Here is an 18,193-nt window from a genome sequence, read left to right as displayed (position 1 = left end):
AGCAATCAAGTAACAAACAAAACAAATGAAACATTCAGAATCAAAATGTATGGTCTTTCTCTGGAAGACAAGCCTCTCTTGATCACATGATGCGATGGAATATCCATCGCATTATAAAAGAAACTGTAAGAGGCTCCCTCCCACACAGTAGATAGTTAAAAGAGAAACCAGACACACTTTGGGTTCTCTCAGTTGAGCATAATGTCTGTTAGGAGAATGAGCAAAGGTAAGACAAATCTATATCATTAGATGAACTGTCCTGTGCTGCAGATGTTGACCACATGTTGATTAATGTGTAAGGAAATGTGTCTGACATGGAAGTAATGTTATTTGTCTGATAAGGAATGTTGTTGGGCATGAATTAATACAGTAACCTAATACAATTGGAGTTTAACTGTGTTACTTTGGGTTATTAAGATCTATAGAATTTACTGTAATGTTCAGTTAAAAACAGCCTAATGTTTTTGCCACACCCTTTTTGAATTCATCAAATCTCATCTAACGTAGCAAATAGATGGATGGATAGATATTACGGTTTACATTTATGCATTTGGCAGATGCTTTTATCCAAAGTGACTTACAGTGCCCTTATTACAGGGACAATCCCCTGGAGCAACCTGGAGTTAAGTGCCTTGCTCAAGGACACAATGGTGGTGGCTGGGGGGATTGAACCTATAACCGTCAGCTTAAAAGTTCAGTGCTTTAATCCACTACGCTTTAAGGTGTCTGTCTGTTGTGCTGCGGTTAACTCATTATACGCACGAGACAGCGTAAGCAACAGAGGAGCTTACTCTTGTCATTGCTGAACATCTGCTACACTATTGTGAATGCAGTTCAGCAGATGAGGCGGCTGCCTACGTTTGGGCCAAGGCTTGCGTGGCTCGGCGGAGAATTTTGACGCCGCTGAGGTAGCAGGTATGGGGTTTTTAGCCGTGCACTGGCCCGAGACAGAGCGGGAGCGAGCCGGTTGGGATGAAGTACTGCTCCGTTGTGGCATAAAATGTCTCGCCTGCGAGTGCTGCTGAGTCGTGACGTAGCGCTCAACAAACCCATCCACAGAGCTGCCGAATAGGCCAGCTGCAGGCATCGGAGCATAAAAGAGAGCAGCTTTTTCCGCGTCACGTATTTCTGTGAGGATTAGCAAGATGTGACGATCCAAGACCACCAGGTTGCCTATTGACTTGCCAGTGTCCTGGGCAGTGAATTTAGTGGCTTGCAGTGCCAAGTCCGTAGTGGTGCAGAGCTCTTTAAGCGTCTCTGGATCGTAGCCTTGCTCGTCCATTTGCATGAGGAGTTTAGCTTGGAAAAACTGGAGCACTGCCATTGCGTGGAGTGCTGAACAAGCTTGGCCTGCTTCAGTGTACGCTTTTCCAGCCAGTGTGGACGTTAGTCGACACAGCTTGGAAGGATGAACGGGGCGTGATTTCCACACCCTGCCACTCGCCGGGCAGAGATGTGCCGCTACCGGGGAGCTTACCTGTGTCAGTGTTGAACATCTGCTACACTGTTGTGAATGCAGTTCAGTGTCGCATTTGAGGCGAAATTGGAGTATGATTTGAGACGGATATGCCTAAAAGTAGGATTTGGGCTGCCAGGGTGATTAGTGCCGTTTACTCACCATCCCAGATGTGTATGACTTTCTTTCTTCTGCTAAACACAAACAAAGATTTTTAGAAGAATATCTCAGCTCTGTAGGTCCATACAATGCAAGTGAATGGTGGCCATAACTTTGAAGCTCCAAAAAGGACTTAAAGGCAGCATAAAAGTAATCCATCAGACTTCAGTGGTTTAATCCATGTCTTCTGAAGATATATGATAAGTGTGGGTGAGAAACCATGTCCTTTTTTTGCTATAAATTCTCCTCCTTGACCAGTAGGTGGCAATATGCACAAAGAATGCAAATGCAAGATTTATAGTTACAAAAAGACTTATATATTGGTTAGTTTCAGTTTTCTCCATACTTCCATTTAGCCATTACTATAGAATAGCAATCAGAGGGAGAATGACAACACAGATATCTATGGACTACACAGCCTGAACAAGTAAAGATGAGAGAAAGAAAGAAAGATTTCCCCCAGAGGAAAATTCTTCTCAAATTACACTGTTGAAACAGAAAACACAATGCTATTAGGTTATAATTAAAATGCTATATAATAAAATTGTATTAGATTTACGTATTTGAAGAACTTATAAAATTAATGTTGTAGATTATGTGTGCACTTTTTTTCTCTCCTTATTCTCTCATTTTAGAAGAGAACCATGAAAGCTGTGAAGATATCATAGGTGATGAAGGCATAGGAGATCATCCTGGTGATACTGAAGCAGAATCCTTGAAACTCAAGCCCAAAATCAAAATGATAAAATTTATGAAACACCAGAAGAATTCAAAATCAGCGGCTGCACTCAACCCTGAAACTCCAATAGGTAAAATTTATGTGATTTTGCTATTGCTATACTTTATTGTGTTGTATAGATTTGAACTAACAAGAGTCATATTAGGAGCAAGAGTTCAAATTTATGAGTGATTATTAAGTTGATTATCCTCTCAGATGTGCTTGCTACCCTCCTCAGTGCACTTGGATTGTCATGGGAAGAATTAAACAGAATGTCTCGGTTACGTACATAACTTCAGTTCCCTGAGATGAAAAGAATGAGACATTGTGTCACTAAGCGGACGCTATGGGAGTGTCCTTCTACATGACCTAGTTGAAACCCTTCTACAATAATGCCAATTCTAAGATTGGCTATGGTGTTTAAGCCCCACCCTTTTAGGCATGAAGCTGTCCGGTATAAACACCATTCCTCAGAATTTTCTGACTGAGGGACAAAGAGCGCATCGCTCGCACTTCAAAAAACTCTGAGTCTGTAGTGCGGCCAGCTTACCCAATGTCTTGTTCCCTTCATCTCAGGGAACCAAGGTTACATACGTAATGGAGTCCCATCACGCCGCACTACATGACATAACCCTCCCAGAGAGGAAACATGATGCTGAAGTCCCATGGGATGGTGACTGACATGAGTATGCCACAAGTGAATGACCCTCCCGGTGAGCCAGGAGGAGAACACTCAGAATGGATATGTGAACTAAAGTCATATAGTATGAATTAACCCCTTCATGAACCCAGTCAGAAAGGAAGTTTTATTTTTAATGAAAGTGGTTGTGAATTTTGGGAAGTACAATGGTCTGAATGCAGGTGGTTGTGTAAAATGATGGGGAGCCCATACTTAAGAAGAGGAGCATAAGTATATGTTTGGCCAACGAAATAGCAAGCGCTCTAGACAGAGAGGACTTGCGATGAGAGATGTTACATCTAGGTTGTAAAACCTTGCGAATGTGTTTTGAGAAGAGCATCCTGCTGCAAAACATATGTCTTGTAAAGACACACTGTTTGTCCATGCCCATGAAGAGGCCACGCCTCTAGTTGAGTGTGTTTTAACACCAATTGGGAAATTCGCACCCTGCGACTCGTAAGCCAGGGCAATCGCATAAATGATCCAGCGAGAAAGTCTTTGCTTGGAGACAGACATTCCATTTGTGCATCCTTCATAGCACACAAAGAGCTGATCAGACAGTCTGAACTGGCATGTGCGCTCAACCTATGTGTGTAGCTCTCACAAAGGTCATAACAAATGCAAGGACTGTTCCTCATCCGAATTAAATGGAGGAGGGAAAAAGGCCTGAAGGTGAACCACCTAAGTTCTGAAGGGTGTGGATAAATCCTTAGGTACATAGCCTTTCCTGGGTTTGACAGTGGCTTTTGAAAGACCCGGACCAAACTCCAGTCATGAATTGTTGACTGACAGTGCTTGCAAATCAATGACCCATTTTACTGAGGCCAGAGCCAGCAGTAATGCGGTCTTAAGAGAAAGCACACGCAATTTAACGGCGTCCAGAGGCTCGAAGGGGGGCCCCCGTGAGCACTTTAGGACCAAAGTAGATCCCAAGTCGGGACTTTAGCTGGGAGAGGGGGATTTAGTCGCCTCGCTCCCCTAAAGAACTTTATGTTAACTCATGTTTGCCTATAGAGGTGCTGGCTTCAGTTGCGTGATATAGTCGCTACATAGACTTTGAGCGTTGACGGAGTGAGTCCTGCGTCCAATCGATCTTGAAGAAATGTAAGAATTTCAGGTACGGGGCAGTTCACCGGGTCTTTTCCACGTGAAAAGCACCAATTAGCGAACACATTCCATTTAAGTGCATGGAGGTGTCTCGTGGACGTGGATGGCTCGTCTTGGACGGAACCGTGGAAAACAGAACACCATTGAAACCGGGCGGCTGACATGCAAATTGGATCATATAATAATGTTCGATCATTTGTAGCACCCAGTTGGAAATGCCCGTAAAAACTTGCCACACATCCGTGTAATGGGACAGAGGGCAATCTGGTTAGTTCATTATATGATATAATGCGGCGCTCACCATTGGGAAGCAGTTGTGCATAATGTGTTGACTTTGAAGTGGAAAAGAGCTTTTTATTGAGAAAGTGCGAGTGTCTTAAATGCAAATTTTTACATTCTTTATTTGAATGTGAGACACAGAAGCAACGTTCTGAACAACATTTTGAACAACAATATTCCTTCCCGACAAACAGCAGTGGGGAAGAGGGGAACAGCATTATGTGTCTTTAGTCTGCATTCTGCTTCATAGGGCTGTGCCTGTCAGTAGCGCTTTTGCTGCATGAGGGGATTTTTCCCATCAGCGCGGGGCTCGCGATGAGGCGGCTGCCTATGTTTGGGCCAAGGCTTGCGCGGCTCGGCGGAGACTTTTGACGCCGCTGAGGCAGCAGGCATAGGGCTTTTAGCTAGGCGCTGGCCCGAGACATAGCGGGAGTGAGCCGGTTGGGATGAAGTACTGCTCCATTTGGCATAAAATATCTCGCCTGTGAGTGTTGCTGAGTCGTGACGTAGCGCTCAACAAACCGACCCACAGAGCTGCCGAATAGGCCGGCTCGACACACCGGAGCATAAAAGAGAGCAGCTTTTTCCGCGTCACGTATTTCCGTGAGGATCAGCAAGATGTGACGATCCAAGACCACCAGGTTGCCTATTGACTTGCCAGTGGCCTGTGCAGTGATTTTAGTGGCTCGCAGCGCTAAGTCTGTAGTGGCGCAGAGGTTTTTAAATGTCTCTGGATCGTAGCCTTGCTTGTCCATTTGCATGATGAGTTTAGCTTGGAAAACTTGGAGCACCGCCATTGCGTGGAGTGCTGAACCAGCTTGGCTCGCTGCTGTGTACCCTTTTCCAGCCAGTGTGGACGTTAGCCGACACAGCTTGGAAGGATGAACGGGGCGCGATTTCCACACCCTGCTACTCACTGGGCAGAGATGTGCCGCTACCGCCTCCTACACAGAGGGTAGTTGGGCATAACCTTTGTCTTCACCGTGGTCCACTTTAGTGAGGAGAGTGGAATTGCTGTGCAAGCGAGTTGAATAGGGCGCACGCAAGGATTTTGTCAGTTTGTTATGAACCTCTGGGAAGAACGGGGCAGATCTGTGGAACGCGGCCACTTGACGATGTCCGGACTGTAGGAACCACTCATCAAGGCGAGATTTTTCCGGTTTGTCTGGAAGAGACCACTCTTTGACCACGCTTGAAAGTCAATTCAAGTCAAGATTTATTTCTAGAGCACATTTAAAAGCAACAGAGTTGCACCAAAGTGCTGTACAGTAAAATATAAAACATATCAAAGAAAAAAATCCAGGAGCAAATAGGCAAGTGACAACATTAATAAACAACACACGCATACAAAATATACAGCGCAATAAACAGAATACAGTCTGTGTAACTAAAACATAAAACACTTAAGCTAAGAATGATCAAAAGATAGAGAATACAGATAAGATTTAAGAACAGATTTAAAGCTAGCTAGTGAAGGAGCAGACATCACGTGAAAGGGCTGGCTGTTCCAAAGATTGGGAGCTGCAGTGGTTAAGGCCCAACCACCCTTAGTTTTACAGCGACAACGAGGGACAGTTAAGAGAAGTTGATTATACGATCTAAGTGCTCTTTGGGGAGAGTAATGATTCAAAAGTTCACTGATGTACTTTAAGGATGCAAAGCATCTCCTTGTCAGTGGCCCTCCATTGACCTCCTGCAGAGGGCACAACCTCACATACTGTATTGGCATACACGCATTACATGGAGATTGAGGGGCTCACAGGGCGCATGCCGGCAAGAGATCCACCTCAAATTCATCCTGCTCGACCTCGCGGTCCCACCGTGCCTCCTCGTGTGATCCCTTGGGAGTCACAGAAGTGGCGGGTGGGCAGGTGCAGGAGGCTGAATAGTCCCTCAGAACGAGAGCGATTCACGAGCGAAGCGTCTTGAGCGAAGCGTCTTGAGCCACCTCTGTGTGGTCGCAGCACAGATAGCGAATGCAGCTCTCATGTTGATCTGATGGCAGGATGTGCCCCTCACATAAGGAACATTTACAGAATTACATCTTTAAAAAGACATAAACACATAAGCGGCTCTTTTATATACTGTATATACTGTATATCAGAATCAGAATCAGAATGAGCTTTATTGCCAAGTATGCTTACACACACAAGGAATTGTGACAGAAGCTTCCAGTGCAAAGAGAATGCAACCATATATACATAGAAACATATACCTTTAAATATATATACATATAGTGACATAAATAATAATAAAAAAAAGATATAACATATAAAAAAGAGAAAGATAAATATTTATATATATATATATATATATATATATATATATATATATATATATATATAATATAGCAATTGCAATAAAGAATACTCAGGCCGAAGCGCTGTGTAGAGTAGATGTGTTGCTGATGTGTTGCTGAAGCGAGGACACGTTCATCAATGGCGAAGTGTAGAATATCTGCCAGAACACTGCAGGGGAGCGGAGAGTTTTCTAAGCTTGCGAAGATTACATCTGCTGGCTCGTGTATTTCAACGCCGATGAATGTAGAGGGATTCTAAGATGAGAGATGAATCGCTGTCTTGAAGGAAGAAAATTCTGAGGAATGGTGTTTGCGCGCCCGCTTTTATACCGGACGACTTCGCTCCTAAAAGGGTGGGGCTTACACACCATAGCCAATCTTAGAATTGGCATTATTGTAGAAGGGTTTCAACTAGGTCGTGCAGAAGGACACTCCCATAGCGTCAGCTTAGTGATGCAATGTCAAGTGAACTGAATCGTAAGGGAACTAGCTAGCAGACGAACTCTAGTAGCTGCTGGCAGTTGAGGAACACTTACTATATGTGGCAATTTAATATACAATTTACATCTGAGGATTATCATCTTTAAGTCCTTCAGTAAAATTTAAAGTTTTTGTGTAAAAATAGTAAAGTTACAGTATAAGGATGTCTGGTCACCTCTGGCGTATGCTTCCAGATCAGTGGCCAAGATTGAACAAGTATGTGCACAAATATAAGAACAAGTATTATTGGCTTAAACATACTGCAGGAATGCCAGAACTTTAAAGACAATTTCATCTTTTTTTCTCATACTTGCTCTTACTTTCTGAGAGTTACCAACCAAAAGTGCTTAATGGGCTTATTGGATTATCGACCACTAAGAATTCAGTTCTTAATAATGTGGCTTCTAAGATACTCATAAATAATCACTTGCAATCGCTTGACAAGGTATGTCGTGGAGTCATGGACCCTGACTTCATTTATACCTAGTATAAAGATCCATATTGGATGATCTTATAGGAAGTCAAAAGGGCTAAATACAACAAGGTTTAAAACTTTTTGTGATTGAATTACTCAAACCTTATTCTGAAGTAGTCAAAAAACAAATGTAACCACACATGACATTTGTAGTGTAAATGCTAATCCTTGCTGATGCAACCCGGACAGTAGTGAAGTAAGTAATTTTTATTTCAATAGCACCTTTCTAGAACAGACATCACAAAGTGCATAACATCCACAATATAAAAACAAGGAAGCATACAATTTTTTTAAAAAAATACAAAATAAAAAAAGGACAAAAAAACAATTTAGACAAAAGCAATTTTAAACAAGTGGGTTTTTAGCTGCTTTTTAAAAATGACCACAGAGTCCACAGATCTTAAATCCAAAGGGAGAGCATTCCACAATTAGGGAGCAACAACCTCAAAAGCACAGTCACCTTTAGTCTTTAGTCTAGAGCAAGGAACACCTAACAAGAACTGTTCCGAAGATCTCAGATTCCTGCCGGAGTTATAAGGTTGCAACAACTCTTTTATATAAGCAGGAGCTTGACCAAGTCATCAATTCCGGCCCTTTTCCCTCGCTTCCTCTGATGTCTGTGGGAACTTCGGTGTTGAAAACCACCACCAGAATCACCGGCTAACTGCGTTGATGTGGACAGTAATGATTGTGGAATATCAGCCCATGGATGTAGAGCACTATGAACTACCATAGATGATCTTATGTATAAAAGAGTTTGGCGATCATACACCTGAGCAGCAAGACCATCATTAAGAAGCAGCAGAAAAAACAGAGCGACACACAGGACAAGTAACACAAAACGAGGTAGACAGATAGTGGCAGAGGCAGAGCCAAACACAGGCGCCATCTTGCAAAATCCGTCTACTCACCTGTCACTTGTGCCATTAGCTTCACATTCACCTCATCAAATGCTCCAACATTACAGCTTGCCAACATATAGTAGTAGTCATTATTTTGTAGAAATTGCAAGATCTATGTTTCATATTATGAGTGCACTGTTTCATATTTTTTTTTTTTTTCCAGACGTGGACTTTAAGACCATTGAAGGCATAGCAGATTCCCCTGGAGATCCTAAAATGGAATGTCAGAAACACAAGCACAAAATCAAAATATCAGACAAAATGAAAATTCTGGACTTCATGAAACGCCAGATGAATTTAAAATCTGCACCTACTCTCACCCCTGAAACTCAATCAGGTAAAACTGCCAATGGACTGTAAAAATGAAAGGGAATTCAACAATTTACTTTTTTTTTTTCTGAAATACCATCTTTAGTTATCATTAGCATTGGTAAACACCTGTTTGTGTGTGATCATGTACTATTACTATACTATACTGTACACCAATACTTCTCAACTAGTGGGTCATGACCCAAAATTGGATTGCGGGTGTGTTCTGAGGTCAAGGATAGTAGGGAAAATACACTGCAAAATTAAATCTATAAAATGCAACTAACCATGAAATCAGGAGAAAATGCTTCCCATATCATTTGTTGCTGATGTCTGTGTGTTCAATCAAACTTTAGGCAGATGTCAGCATGAACAAATTGCATGACATACCCTCATCCTCGACAACCACAAACAAAACTATAAGTTAAAGAAAAAAATATGACTCCATTAAATCCATGTTCTCATGCAACAAGGATAAACATGCTGACCACAATGTTGGGTCACCACTTGATGTACAATGTAAAATGTGGGTCCTAAAGCAAATAAAAAAGTTGACAGACACTGTTGTACACAAGGGAATTTGCAGGAGCAGTGTTAATGAAAAAAAATAATAATATGTGGAATACATTTTTAAATGAAATTTTCCTCTCGCTTACCACAGTAGATATGGATTTTAACGGAAACCTTGAACAGAACCGTCTGGCTGAAGCACAACAGCAACTGGTGGCAGCTGAGGAACACCTCTTTGGTTCAAATGAAGTGGCCAGGGCAGAGGATGAGGAGGACAAGCTGCTAACGAACTATGAAATATTCATGATTCGACTGAGGATGGCCATCTATGACTCCTTCAATAAGGAAAACAATGAGACACTCAAGAGTGCTTTGACTTCCATACTTCAGGAGGAGGCACAGGACAGACGCTGGGATGAAGTGGCTGTGGAGCAACGTCCAATATGGAGGCCCACGAAGTGCAGAGAATTGCATGACACACTACTCCAGGCTGTTGTTGAGGAACGAATGAAGAATGCAGATGAACAGGAGAACGGGGCAGACAAGCTTTCTACCTCTTTGAAGAGAGAAGTGTGTCGGATTGGCAAGCAAGTACAAAAAGACCTGCTCAGAGTGGTCAGAGAGCTGAGAGAATGTTACCCACCAGACTTTGACATTTGTAGGATGTATTCTCAGCTCTACCATCAAGCCTTCTCCAACAGACTCCAAGAGCTAGCAAAATCGAGTATTGATTTTGAGGATTGCTTGTATATATTGAGTTGGATTGTCGATTACTACCCAAGGTAAGAGGCAATAACAAGGTTGTGATAGAATCAGTCACTGATTTCAAAAGCATGATTATCATCATAAAGCATTCAACATTTACAGATGCTCACTGTTTTCAGAACTGTTAATATTCTGTAATATGTTTTTCTTAGAGATGTGTTGAAGCACAAAGAATTGAAGGAACATATCAAAAATTCATCACTTGGACCTTTGTTACCTGAAGAACATCTTAAGACATTAGAGGAACAGTACTTTTCATACAAAGAGGTGATTCTGATGACAGATATTGTCTGCTCCATCAATTTGAGTCATTTTGACCCAGAAACACATTGTAGAGATGACAATGAAAGGGGTAATGTACAGTCAGCCTGTTGTTATCACAAAGTAAACCCCAATTAGGAACCTGAAGTGAAGCGGAGGGGTCTTTTATCACACTGAAGAGGTTTATTTTGTGATAACAACCGGTGGACTGTACATTACCCCACTTATTACATGGCTACTAACCAAGTAAATAAATAAAAGGATATAGAATTTTTTTTAAAGTTTAAATTGTGTAATAGGGATGTGTCCAAAGCTGAATACCTTATTCGGAAAGGCAGGAATAATGACTTCAAAACGAATTACAAATTCATTCGAATAATACAAAAAATATTCTGAAGACTGATCATCCAACGAGCACAGGTATTAAGCAATATTTCAAATAAGCATACCTAAAATTACAAAGCAATGATGAGTCTGTAAAGTCAATATTACTACAGTGTAAACCTTATGAATGAAAATGTGCACGGTGTAATTTCAAGTTCATCGGATGGTCGTGATCTCGACTCAGTTTCAGTCTCCATAAATTGTGCGCATCTCAGAAATCTAATCTTGTCAAGAGTAACATTAAATAAGATACTATATCATACACATTTTCCACTTCTTAAAATGCCTGTTAACACATTATCACAAACTGTTGCACACAATTCACACGTAAAGATCCATAAACCAACCTGAGCGCAATGTTGAATTCCTGATGTGATGATTTTATAACGGTGCTCATCTGTCCATCTCTTAAAGCTGACCACATTTATATCCACATCACCAATTAAGGTAATTGCATGGTTTAGCCTTTATTCCAAAACAGTTTAAATGCTCCATAGAGGTTTAAATACTTGTAAATCTATTCAAAATATTACTGCACAGGATTGCAGAGAAAACAAAACATTTCTGCTTTTCTTTTCTAGAAATACATAGAGGCTCGCTCTTGCTATTTATTCCACTGCATTTTGCTAATTCTGCACATGTAATTTAACTAAATATCTATGTCCACAACATTATGTTAAAGTATGTGCTCACAAAATAAGCCTCAAGAGTAGCCTATCATAAAACTTTCTGATATAAATTTACAGTGCTTTCATCTGTTTGTAAGTTTAATACATTTTTTCTCATTTCTTTTAATGTTTGTATTTGTATTTAATATTCACTGCAAAATGAGTGCTTGACATTTCACAATTGTTTGACACCTCGTGCCTATACTTGCACATTGCAGTCATAAACCAAATTCTGTTTCAGCAGATATTAATGTCAAAAATACTAGGAGAAACCAAATCTAAAAACACATTCCACAGTTAATGTAGCCTACATATCCAGCTTTATCTTGTGAGAAAAAATAGATATATCAACATATAAATATATTATTTTATAATAAATAATAATAATAATATTTAAATAGGCATATTTTATATAAAGAAAAGATAAATGTAAGAGAGTTACATTTAAAATTAGTTTTGAGAGACTACTGGTTTAAGCCACGCCCACATCTGGTTCTGTCCAAAGTACAGAGACAGATACAGATAATTTTGTCATAGTAATAAATACAGATATAGATAATGGCTTCACTGCACACCCCTATTGTGTAATTTTGTGAGAAAAAAGAAATGAGGAAAGATGACTCGCAATACCCAGATGACCGGTCTGATATGTCTTAATTCCAGGATGTACGGTTGTTACACAGAAATATCAGACCGCTAGATGGCGCCATTGACCAATCAGAATAGAGTATTCCAGAGACCCATGTAATAATATAATTTAAATGCTTTCCTTTTTACATTAAAACTCAAAATGTGTCTTTTGGTCAGAGTGACTCAAAATGTTGGAGCAGGTCACAAATCATTAAAACAGCAATTCAATAATTATCTTTATTAAAAATATTACAATTCAACAATAGAACAGGTTATTAAAGGAATATTCCGGGTTCAATACAAGATAAGTTCAATCAACAGCATTTGTGGCATAATGTTTTTCTTAAAAAAAAAAAACAAAAGCAAAAATCCAGGCAACAGTGAAGCACTTAAAATAGAAGTGAATGGGGCCAATTTTTGGAGGGCCTAAAGGAAGAAATGTGAATCTTATAATTTTATAAAAGCACTTAAATTAATTCTTCTGTAAAAACTTGTGTATTATTTGAGCTGTAAAGTTGTTTAAATTGTTTTTTTACGATCATTTTAGGATTTTAGGGTTTATGTTGTCACATCATTATGGCAAAAAATAAAATAAAATCTGATATAACTGAACACATAAAGGTTTAGAAATTTTTCACACTAAAATCAACATGTATATCATCTTGTGGCTATAAGTTTGAGCATTTTAATGTTTACAGATTGGCCCCATTCACTTCCATTGTAAGTGTTTTACTGTAACCCAGGGGCAAGTTGAAATAATTTTTTGTGGTAATCAAATTTGTGCCACCAATGCTGTCAGCTGAGCTAAATTTGGATTGAACCCAGAAAATATTTCTTTCAATAATATTTCTGATGTCATATTTAACTCCCATAGTTGTTACTGTTGCAAGGTTTATTTTATAGCCAATTTCCTGTTTGTTTTCTCTCATTAGCATGAGGTCACAAAGTGGTTGTCTAATGCTCTTGAGAAAGAAGTGATCAAATGGATTGATGGCACAGAACCAGAACTCATGGATGGATGCTACTTCAGCAACCTTGCTGTAGATGTTATACCAGTAGGTTATTGGTTCTACTGACTTCCTAACCCTCTTCTTTTAATGATGCATGTTGGGAGCACATGTTCCAATTGCATCGTATTAATAACATATTGAAGTTTCAGCATTTTTGTTTCATAGCTTGTTGATGTAACTGTGAGAGAGGTCAAGTCAATTCTTGGCTGTGAAAGTAAAGCCCAGAATATTCTATGCCAGCTGGACAACTTTCTAATAAGGTGGGATAACTAGTCACTATCGTTGTCCCATTCTCTTTGCATTATAATGATTAGACTGACATGTTTTTCCTTGTTTTCAATGGCAGGTATATGAAAAGTCTGGAGGAACTGCTCAAAACAAAACAAGAAAACATTCCTAATACTCTCAGTGCTAATCTGGTTAGCATTCACCAGTTTAGGTGAGTTTGAAGGATTAATCAAAATCTATTAAAAGCCTCATTGCAACTTTTGTGAATGCCGAGTTTTAAATAGAATGAATTGCAAAACATACTTTATATTGTCTTTTTAAAATGTTTTTCTTTATTGTTTAAATATGCTTTTATAATATAATTATTTATTATTTGCTTAACTTAAAAAGAAACATAAATATAATGATGTGTTTTACATTTGCATTATTGTGTTTTGCTTATATTTGAATTTTATGTAAACTCTCTGTTTACTGTAAACATGCAGTCTACTATCAATACAATCAAATTATAGCAACATTATTTTTCTATATCTTTATAGGTATTATGTACAAAGAGCTGAAAATAATTTCTCAGAGGAGACTAGAACAGCTTGCCTGTCCACATTATCAGACCTAAAATCATTTTGTCACAAATATTTCCTCAGTCGAATTCACACAGATCTGAAGGTTGGTAAAGAACAGAAAAACCATTAAGATTTACTTAATTAACTGGAGCTATACCGCTCTAATCCATTTTTTCTACCTAATTTTTTAAGTAAGATGACCAATGATGATGTGTTCATTATAGTGTTTTCAGAGCTTGTACTATAGCAAGTTAATTAACAGTAATAGTTAATATACAGTATAAACAAAGATCTCTGTAATGACATTTTCACACTGATTATTCTTTGATTAATGAGATTTAGTCAAGCAGGACATGTTCCTGGATCAACATCCTTGTTGGTGTCATTTCATCAATGGTCGAAATAATTCATTTCTAATTTAATCTACAGAGAAAGCTATAAGTAAGCCATTCATAGGATGATTTCCTTGAGTGTTAACACTGTGGATCAGTGGCGCTTGCAACATCGCTATGCTCGCATGAGCGGTCCAACATACCCAACATGTTTTGGGATGAGTTTGATGAGGGACTGCCTGTTTGTCCAATCTATGGGAGATGGGGTACAAGTGTTTGGGAAACCTTTTTGGTCATTATTTTTGCAGTTCTGTTTGATGCCACTTACGACAGTATACTGATCTGTTTGTGGCAGAAAATATACACTTCACCATTAACTTATCATTTCACTCTGGTTTTATTGGGAGGTTATCGTGATTGGATTAGGGATTAGTCTTGGTCTTTGTCTAATAAGAATGTGGTCCCAAGACCAACATGTCCTACTTTGCTAAATCATGTAATTTACTTCAATGTTTGTGATGCTTCTTTAATTTCTCAAATAAAAAGAAATGTTCCTGCTGACAAAAATAGCTTAAATCAGCTTATGGTGGTTTTAATCATTTTCAAGGGGTTTTGTATTATTATCAGCTGGTCAGACTGAGAGACCAGCTGTCTGACTAGATAAATCAACTAAACACCAGCTTGACCAGGCTGGGAGGCCTGCTTAAATTAGCTAAAACAAGCAAACCACCTTGGGCTGTTTTTTTTCCTCTAGCAAAGTTTACACTTTTGAAATAGCCTGACTTGATTCCTCTTTGTTATACCTACACAGCCAATATACCATAAACTGTGGACTCAAGTCTGGTTTACTGGTCACCATGAAGTTGTGGAGGAGCTGGTGAAGGCGCTTGAGAATAACACTGATCATTTTAAAGAGATGAAACCTGAATGCCTGGAGGTCAGAATCGCTTTCACAGCAATGATAGAGTGTACTAAAACTGTGTCATGATTTACTCACCCTCATTTTTTTTCCAAACCCGTATGGCATTCTTTTCTCTGCTTAACAGAAAAGAACATTTTACAGAATGTTGCGTTCGCTGATTTCCATACAATAGTAGTTTATAGACAAATTTGATTGGAGAGTGAATTACAACTTACATTTTGTCTGTTCATCATAGAAAGTGATCATATGTCTTCAAAAGTCATGGAGTATGATACACAAGTCACCTTTACTACTTTTATGACAATTTTGGGTGCTTTATTAAGCTTTAAAGTCACAATTAACTTCAATGGTTTGAAAATCAGTGACTGCGACATTTTTTTAACCCTTTCACACGTATGATCAAACTGGTGTAATAACACTAGGCTGTGCTCAGAAGTGTACGATCAAACCGGCGTGATCTGCATTTGTGCTGCTGTTTACCAGCAAATTGGAACCAAAGTGGTTTTCATAATGAATCAGCTGCTTAAATAATCTTTTCAACATCACAATATCTTTATTTGTATATTACAAACATTCAAGTGATCGGTTACCGTCGGAGCCGACTGATTCACTTGAGCCTTCTCTCGTTCCGTCCATCACTCCGTCCGTCATTCTCACTAATTCTGGTGCAAAAAAAAAATGGAAGTGCTGGGTTTTTAGAACCATCTATGCTTGGGTAAAAAAAAAAAAAGTGTTAATATCCTTTTGTGTTCCACAGAAGAAAGTCATATGGGTTTGGAACACATGAGTGTGAGTAAATGATGACAGAACTATTCCTTTAATACTGTTTCTAGGTATAAATGTATATATCTGATGAGTGTGTATCTATATGTGTATAGGAACTACTGGATGAGCTGCATAAAGATGTAATGGTTGAGTATGTGAGGCGAATGATGAAGCGAAAACTGAAACTGAAAGACAAAGAGCAGCAAGAGGCAGCTGCCAAGTTCATCTGCCAAGACAGCAGTAAAATCTGCTCTGTGTTTACCAAAGTGGTGAGAGCAAAACCAGACTGTTGCATATTTGAATACACACATTCATTCCACACTCAATGTAATTATACATGATATACAGTGGGGTCCAAAAGACTGAGATTTCACTGAAAATCTGAAATTGAAAATCTAATTTAAAGCTGGAAGTAAACAAAGTTTTAGTACTTCTGAAAAATGTAAAAAAAAAAAAAAAAAAAAAGAAAAAAAAGAAACCATGTAATTTTGCATTATTTCTTGGTTACCAATCAAATAAACAAAGTAATTAAAATGTGTAAACTCCACTGCATAAAGATCAGATTCCCTTGTGTCCATTGAAGCACATTCTCAACATGGTTACATGGATTATCAGGTTCTGCCCAACTTGTGGAGGTCATTCTAGGTCAAGTGCATGCTGTCTTAAAGAAAAAGAAGGACACACAAAATACTAAGAAATTCTGAAAATAACAAAAAACATTCTAATGAAAAAAAAAAAAGAAAGTTGTTTTAAATGAGAAAAATGCAAAAAAGAAGCATTGTTGTGTGTATTCTATTTTTTATCCCCACTCTACAAAATCAACATTTGGAAATGATTTTAACTCCAACAAGAATCTGTTTATACTGGAACATTACGGTCAAATCATTGGAATTCTTGACTCATAGCAGCTCGCACATGTGGTTGTTATTATTTTGAAATACTAAATCACTAAAACCTCTAAAGTTTGAATTATTTTCTTTAAAAAGATTTATTTTCTGGTATTGAATCATTCACAGACAAAATATTGGCCTATTCAATGTATTGTCTCTGCATAGTTCTCTTTGTTTGAAGTAGCATATTGAATTGTGGAAACCACAATTATTTGAGAGTTTGTGTAAAAAAAAAACAAAAAACAGCTGCATATATACAGAATATTTTTATGTAACATTAAGCTTACTGTACTTTTCTAAATTAATTACTATTCTCATCACTAGGGATCCAAACAGGAGTGGCTCTCTCAAATTCTCCCCAGATTAGCTGAGATTTTGAGACTGCAGGACCCCGGGAGCCTGCAGATTGAGATAGTTACACTGGAAAGAGTCTATCCTGACCTTAGGCAAGTCTGTTAGACATTACATAAGTGGGCATGATGCAATTATTTTACATTAGAGGCAGATATTAGGTCACAACCAAACCCTAGCATATTTCACAAAGTGACTGAACAACTATGATCTTTTTAATTAGCAATTAACATTCTATCTTATGGTGTCTGTCTTGCTTTGTAAGATGCTTGATTAATGATCATTGTTTTCACTCTCCACCAGTGAACAGCATGTTCTTGCTGTCTTGAACCTGAAGACCAACCTATCAAGTTCAGATTTGCGCAGGATCAAAGGGTGTTTGAGAGAGCATAGGGGTATGCTAGACACTGAGTCTTCCCCTTCCTTCTTTTCCAAAGTACTTGTCAAACGGAAAATCTTATAAGTGCCCTGTTGGTCAATAGCTAATGTTGCTTATATAAATGTGATGTACACAGTGATAAGTAATGTGTTGAATTGTTAAGTAGTATTTATTATTGAGAAAATTAATGGATTTTATTCTGTCACAGTCTTACACATTTCTCATTGCTAAAACGCTTAATTTAGCAAACAATGTAATATAACTACACAATGAAGTACTGCATTCTGTTTAGGTAATGCATTTATTAAAAGAAAAAACTGATATAAAAAACTATAGACATGCACACTATAGATTACATAAATGTTCAGCTATAGACACAAATAAAAACATGTATCTCGATTCCATAATTTTTCTGCATGTTTGTCTATGTATTATATATTGGAAACCAAATGTACACAAAATGAAGTTTTATTTTTTATTGATTTATTGTTCATTCTAATGTATTTAAGCAGAGTAAAGAATGTCTAAAGCAAAGTTATGTAATGCTGGAGGACTATATAGACATCAATAATTACATATATTCATACAATATGTATTATTAAACCATACTAAGCTCTATAACTCATTTTTGTAACTGTTATTTGTCATTAGACTACAGTATATAAAATGTTT

General features: G+C 38.4%; 1 protein-coding gene across 5 annotated transcripts; it reads left to right on the top strand.

The window, feature by feature from the left end:
- Positions 1 to 159: 159 nt before the first annotated feature.
- On the top strand, positions 160 to 17,864 carry LOC127416532 (tumor necrosis factor alpha-induced protein 2-like). Of its 5 annotated transcripts, none has more exons than XM_051655976.1 (13): positions 160 to 226; positions 2,251 to 2,424; positions 8,718 to 8,891; positions 9,525 to 10,155; positions 10,291 to 10,405; positions 13,014 to 13,136; positions 13,257 to 13,351; positions 13,438 to 13,530; positions 13,859 to 13,985; positions 15,026 to 15,151; positions 16,015 to 16,170; positions 17,116 to 17,237; positions 17,446 to 17,864. In XM_051655976.1, exons 1-13 carry the CDS (start codon positions 202 to 204, stop codon positions 17,603 to 17,605), a joined length of 2,121 nt encoding a protein of 706 aa, XP_051511936.1. In that variant the 5' UTR covers positions 160 to 201; the 3' UTR covers positions 17,606 to 17,864. The 5 variants fall into 5 exon arrangements, with proteins under 5 accessions (XP_051511936.1, XP_051511935.1, XP_051511934.1 ...); XM_051655975.1 differs by having other exon boundaries at positions 175 to 226; positions 2,208 to 2,424; positions 9,528 to 10,155; XM_051655974.1 differs by having other exon boundaries at positions 177 to 226; positions 2,208 to 2,424.
- Positions 17,865 to 18,193: the final 329 nt, after the last annotated feature.

The sequence above is a fragment of the Myxocyprinus asiaticus genome, chromosome 25 (assembly GCF_019703515.2).
Source record: "Myxocyprinus asiaticus isolate MX2 ecotype Aquarium Trade chromosome 25, UBuf_Myxa_2, whole genome shotgun sequence".
NCBI classification, from domain to species: Eukaryota; Metazoa; Chordata; class Actinopteri; order Cypriniformes; family Catostomidae; genus Myxocyprinus; species Myxocyprinus asiaticus.
This window is presented reverse-complemented; position numbering and strand designations above follow the sequence as displayed.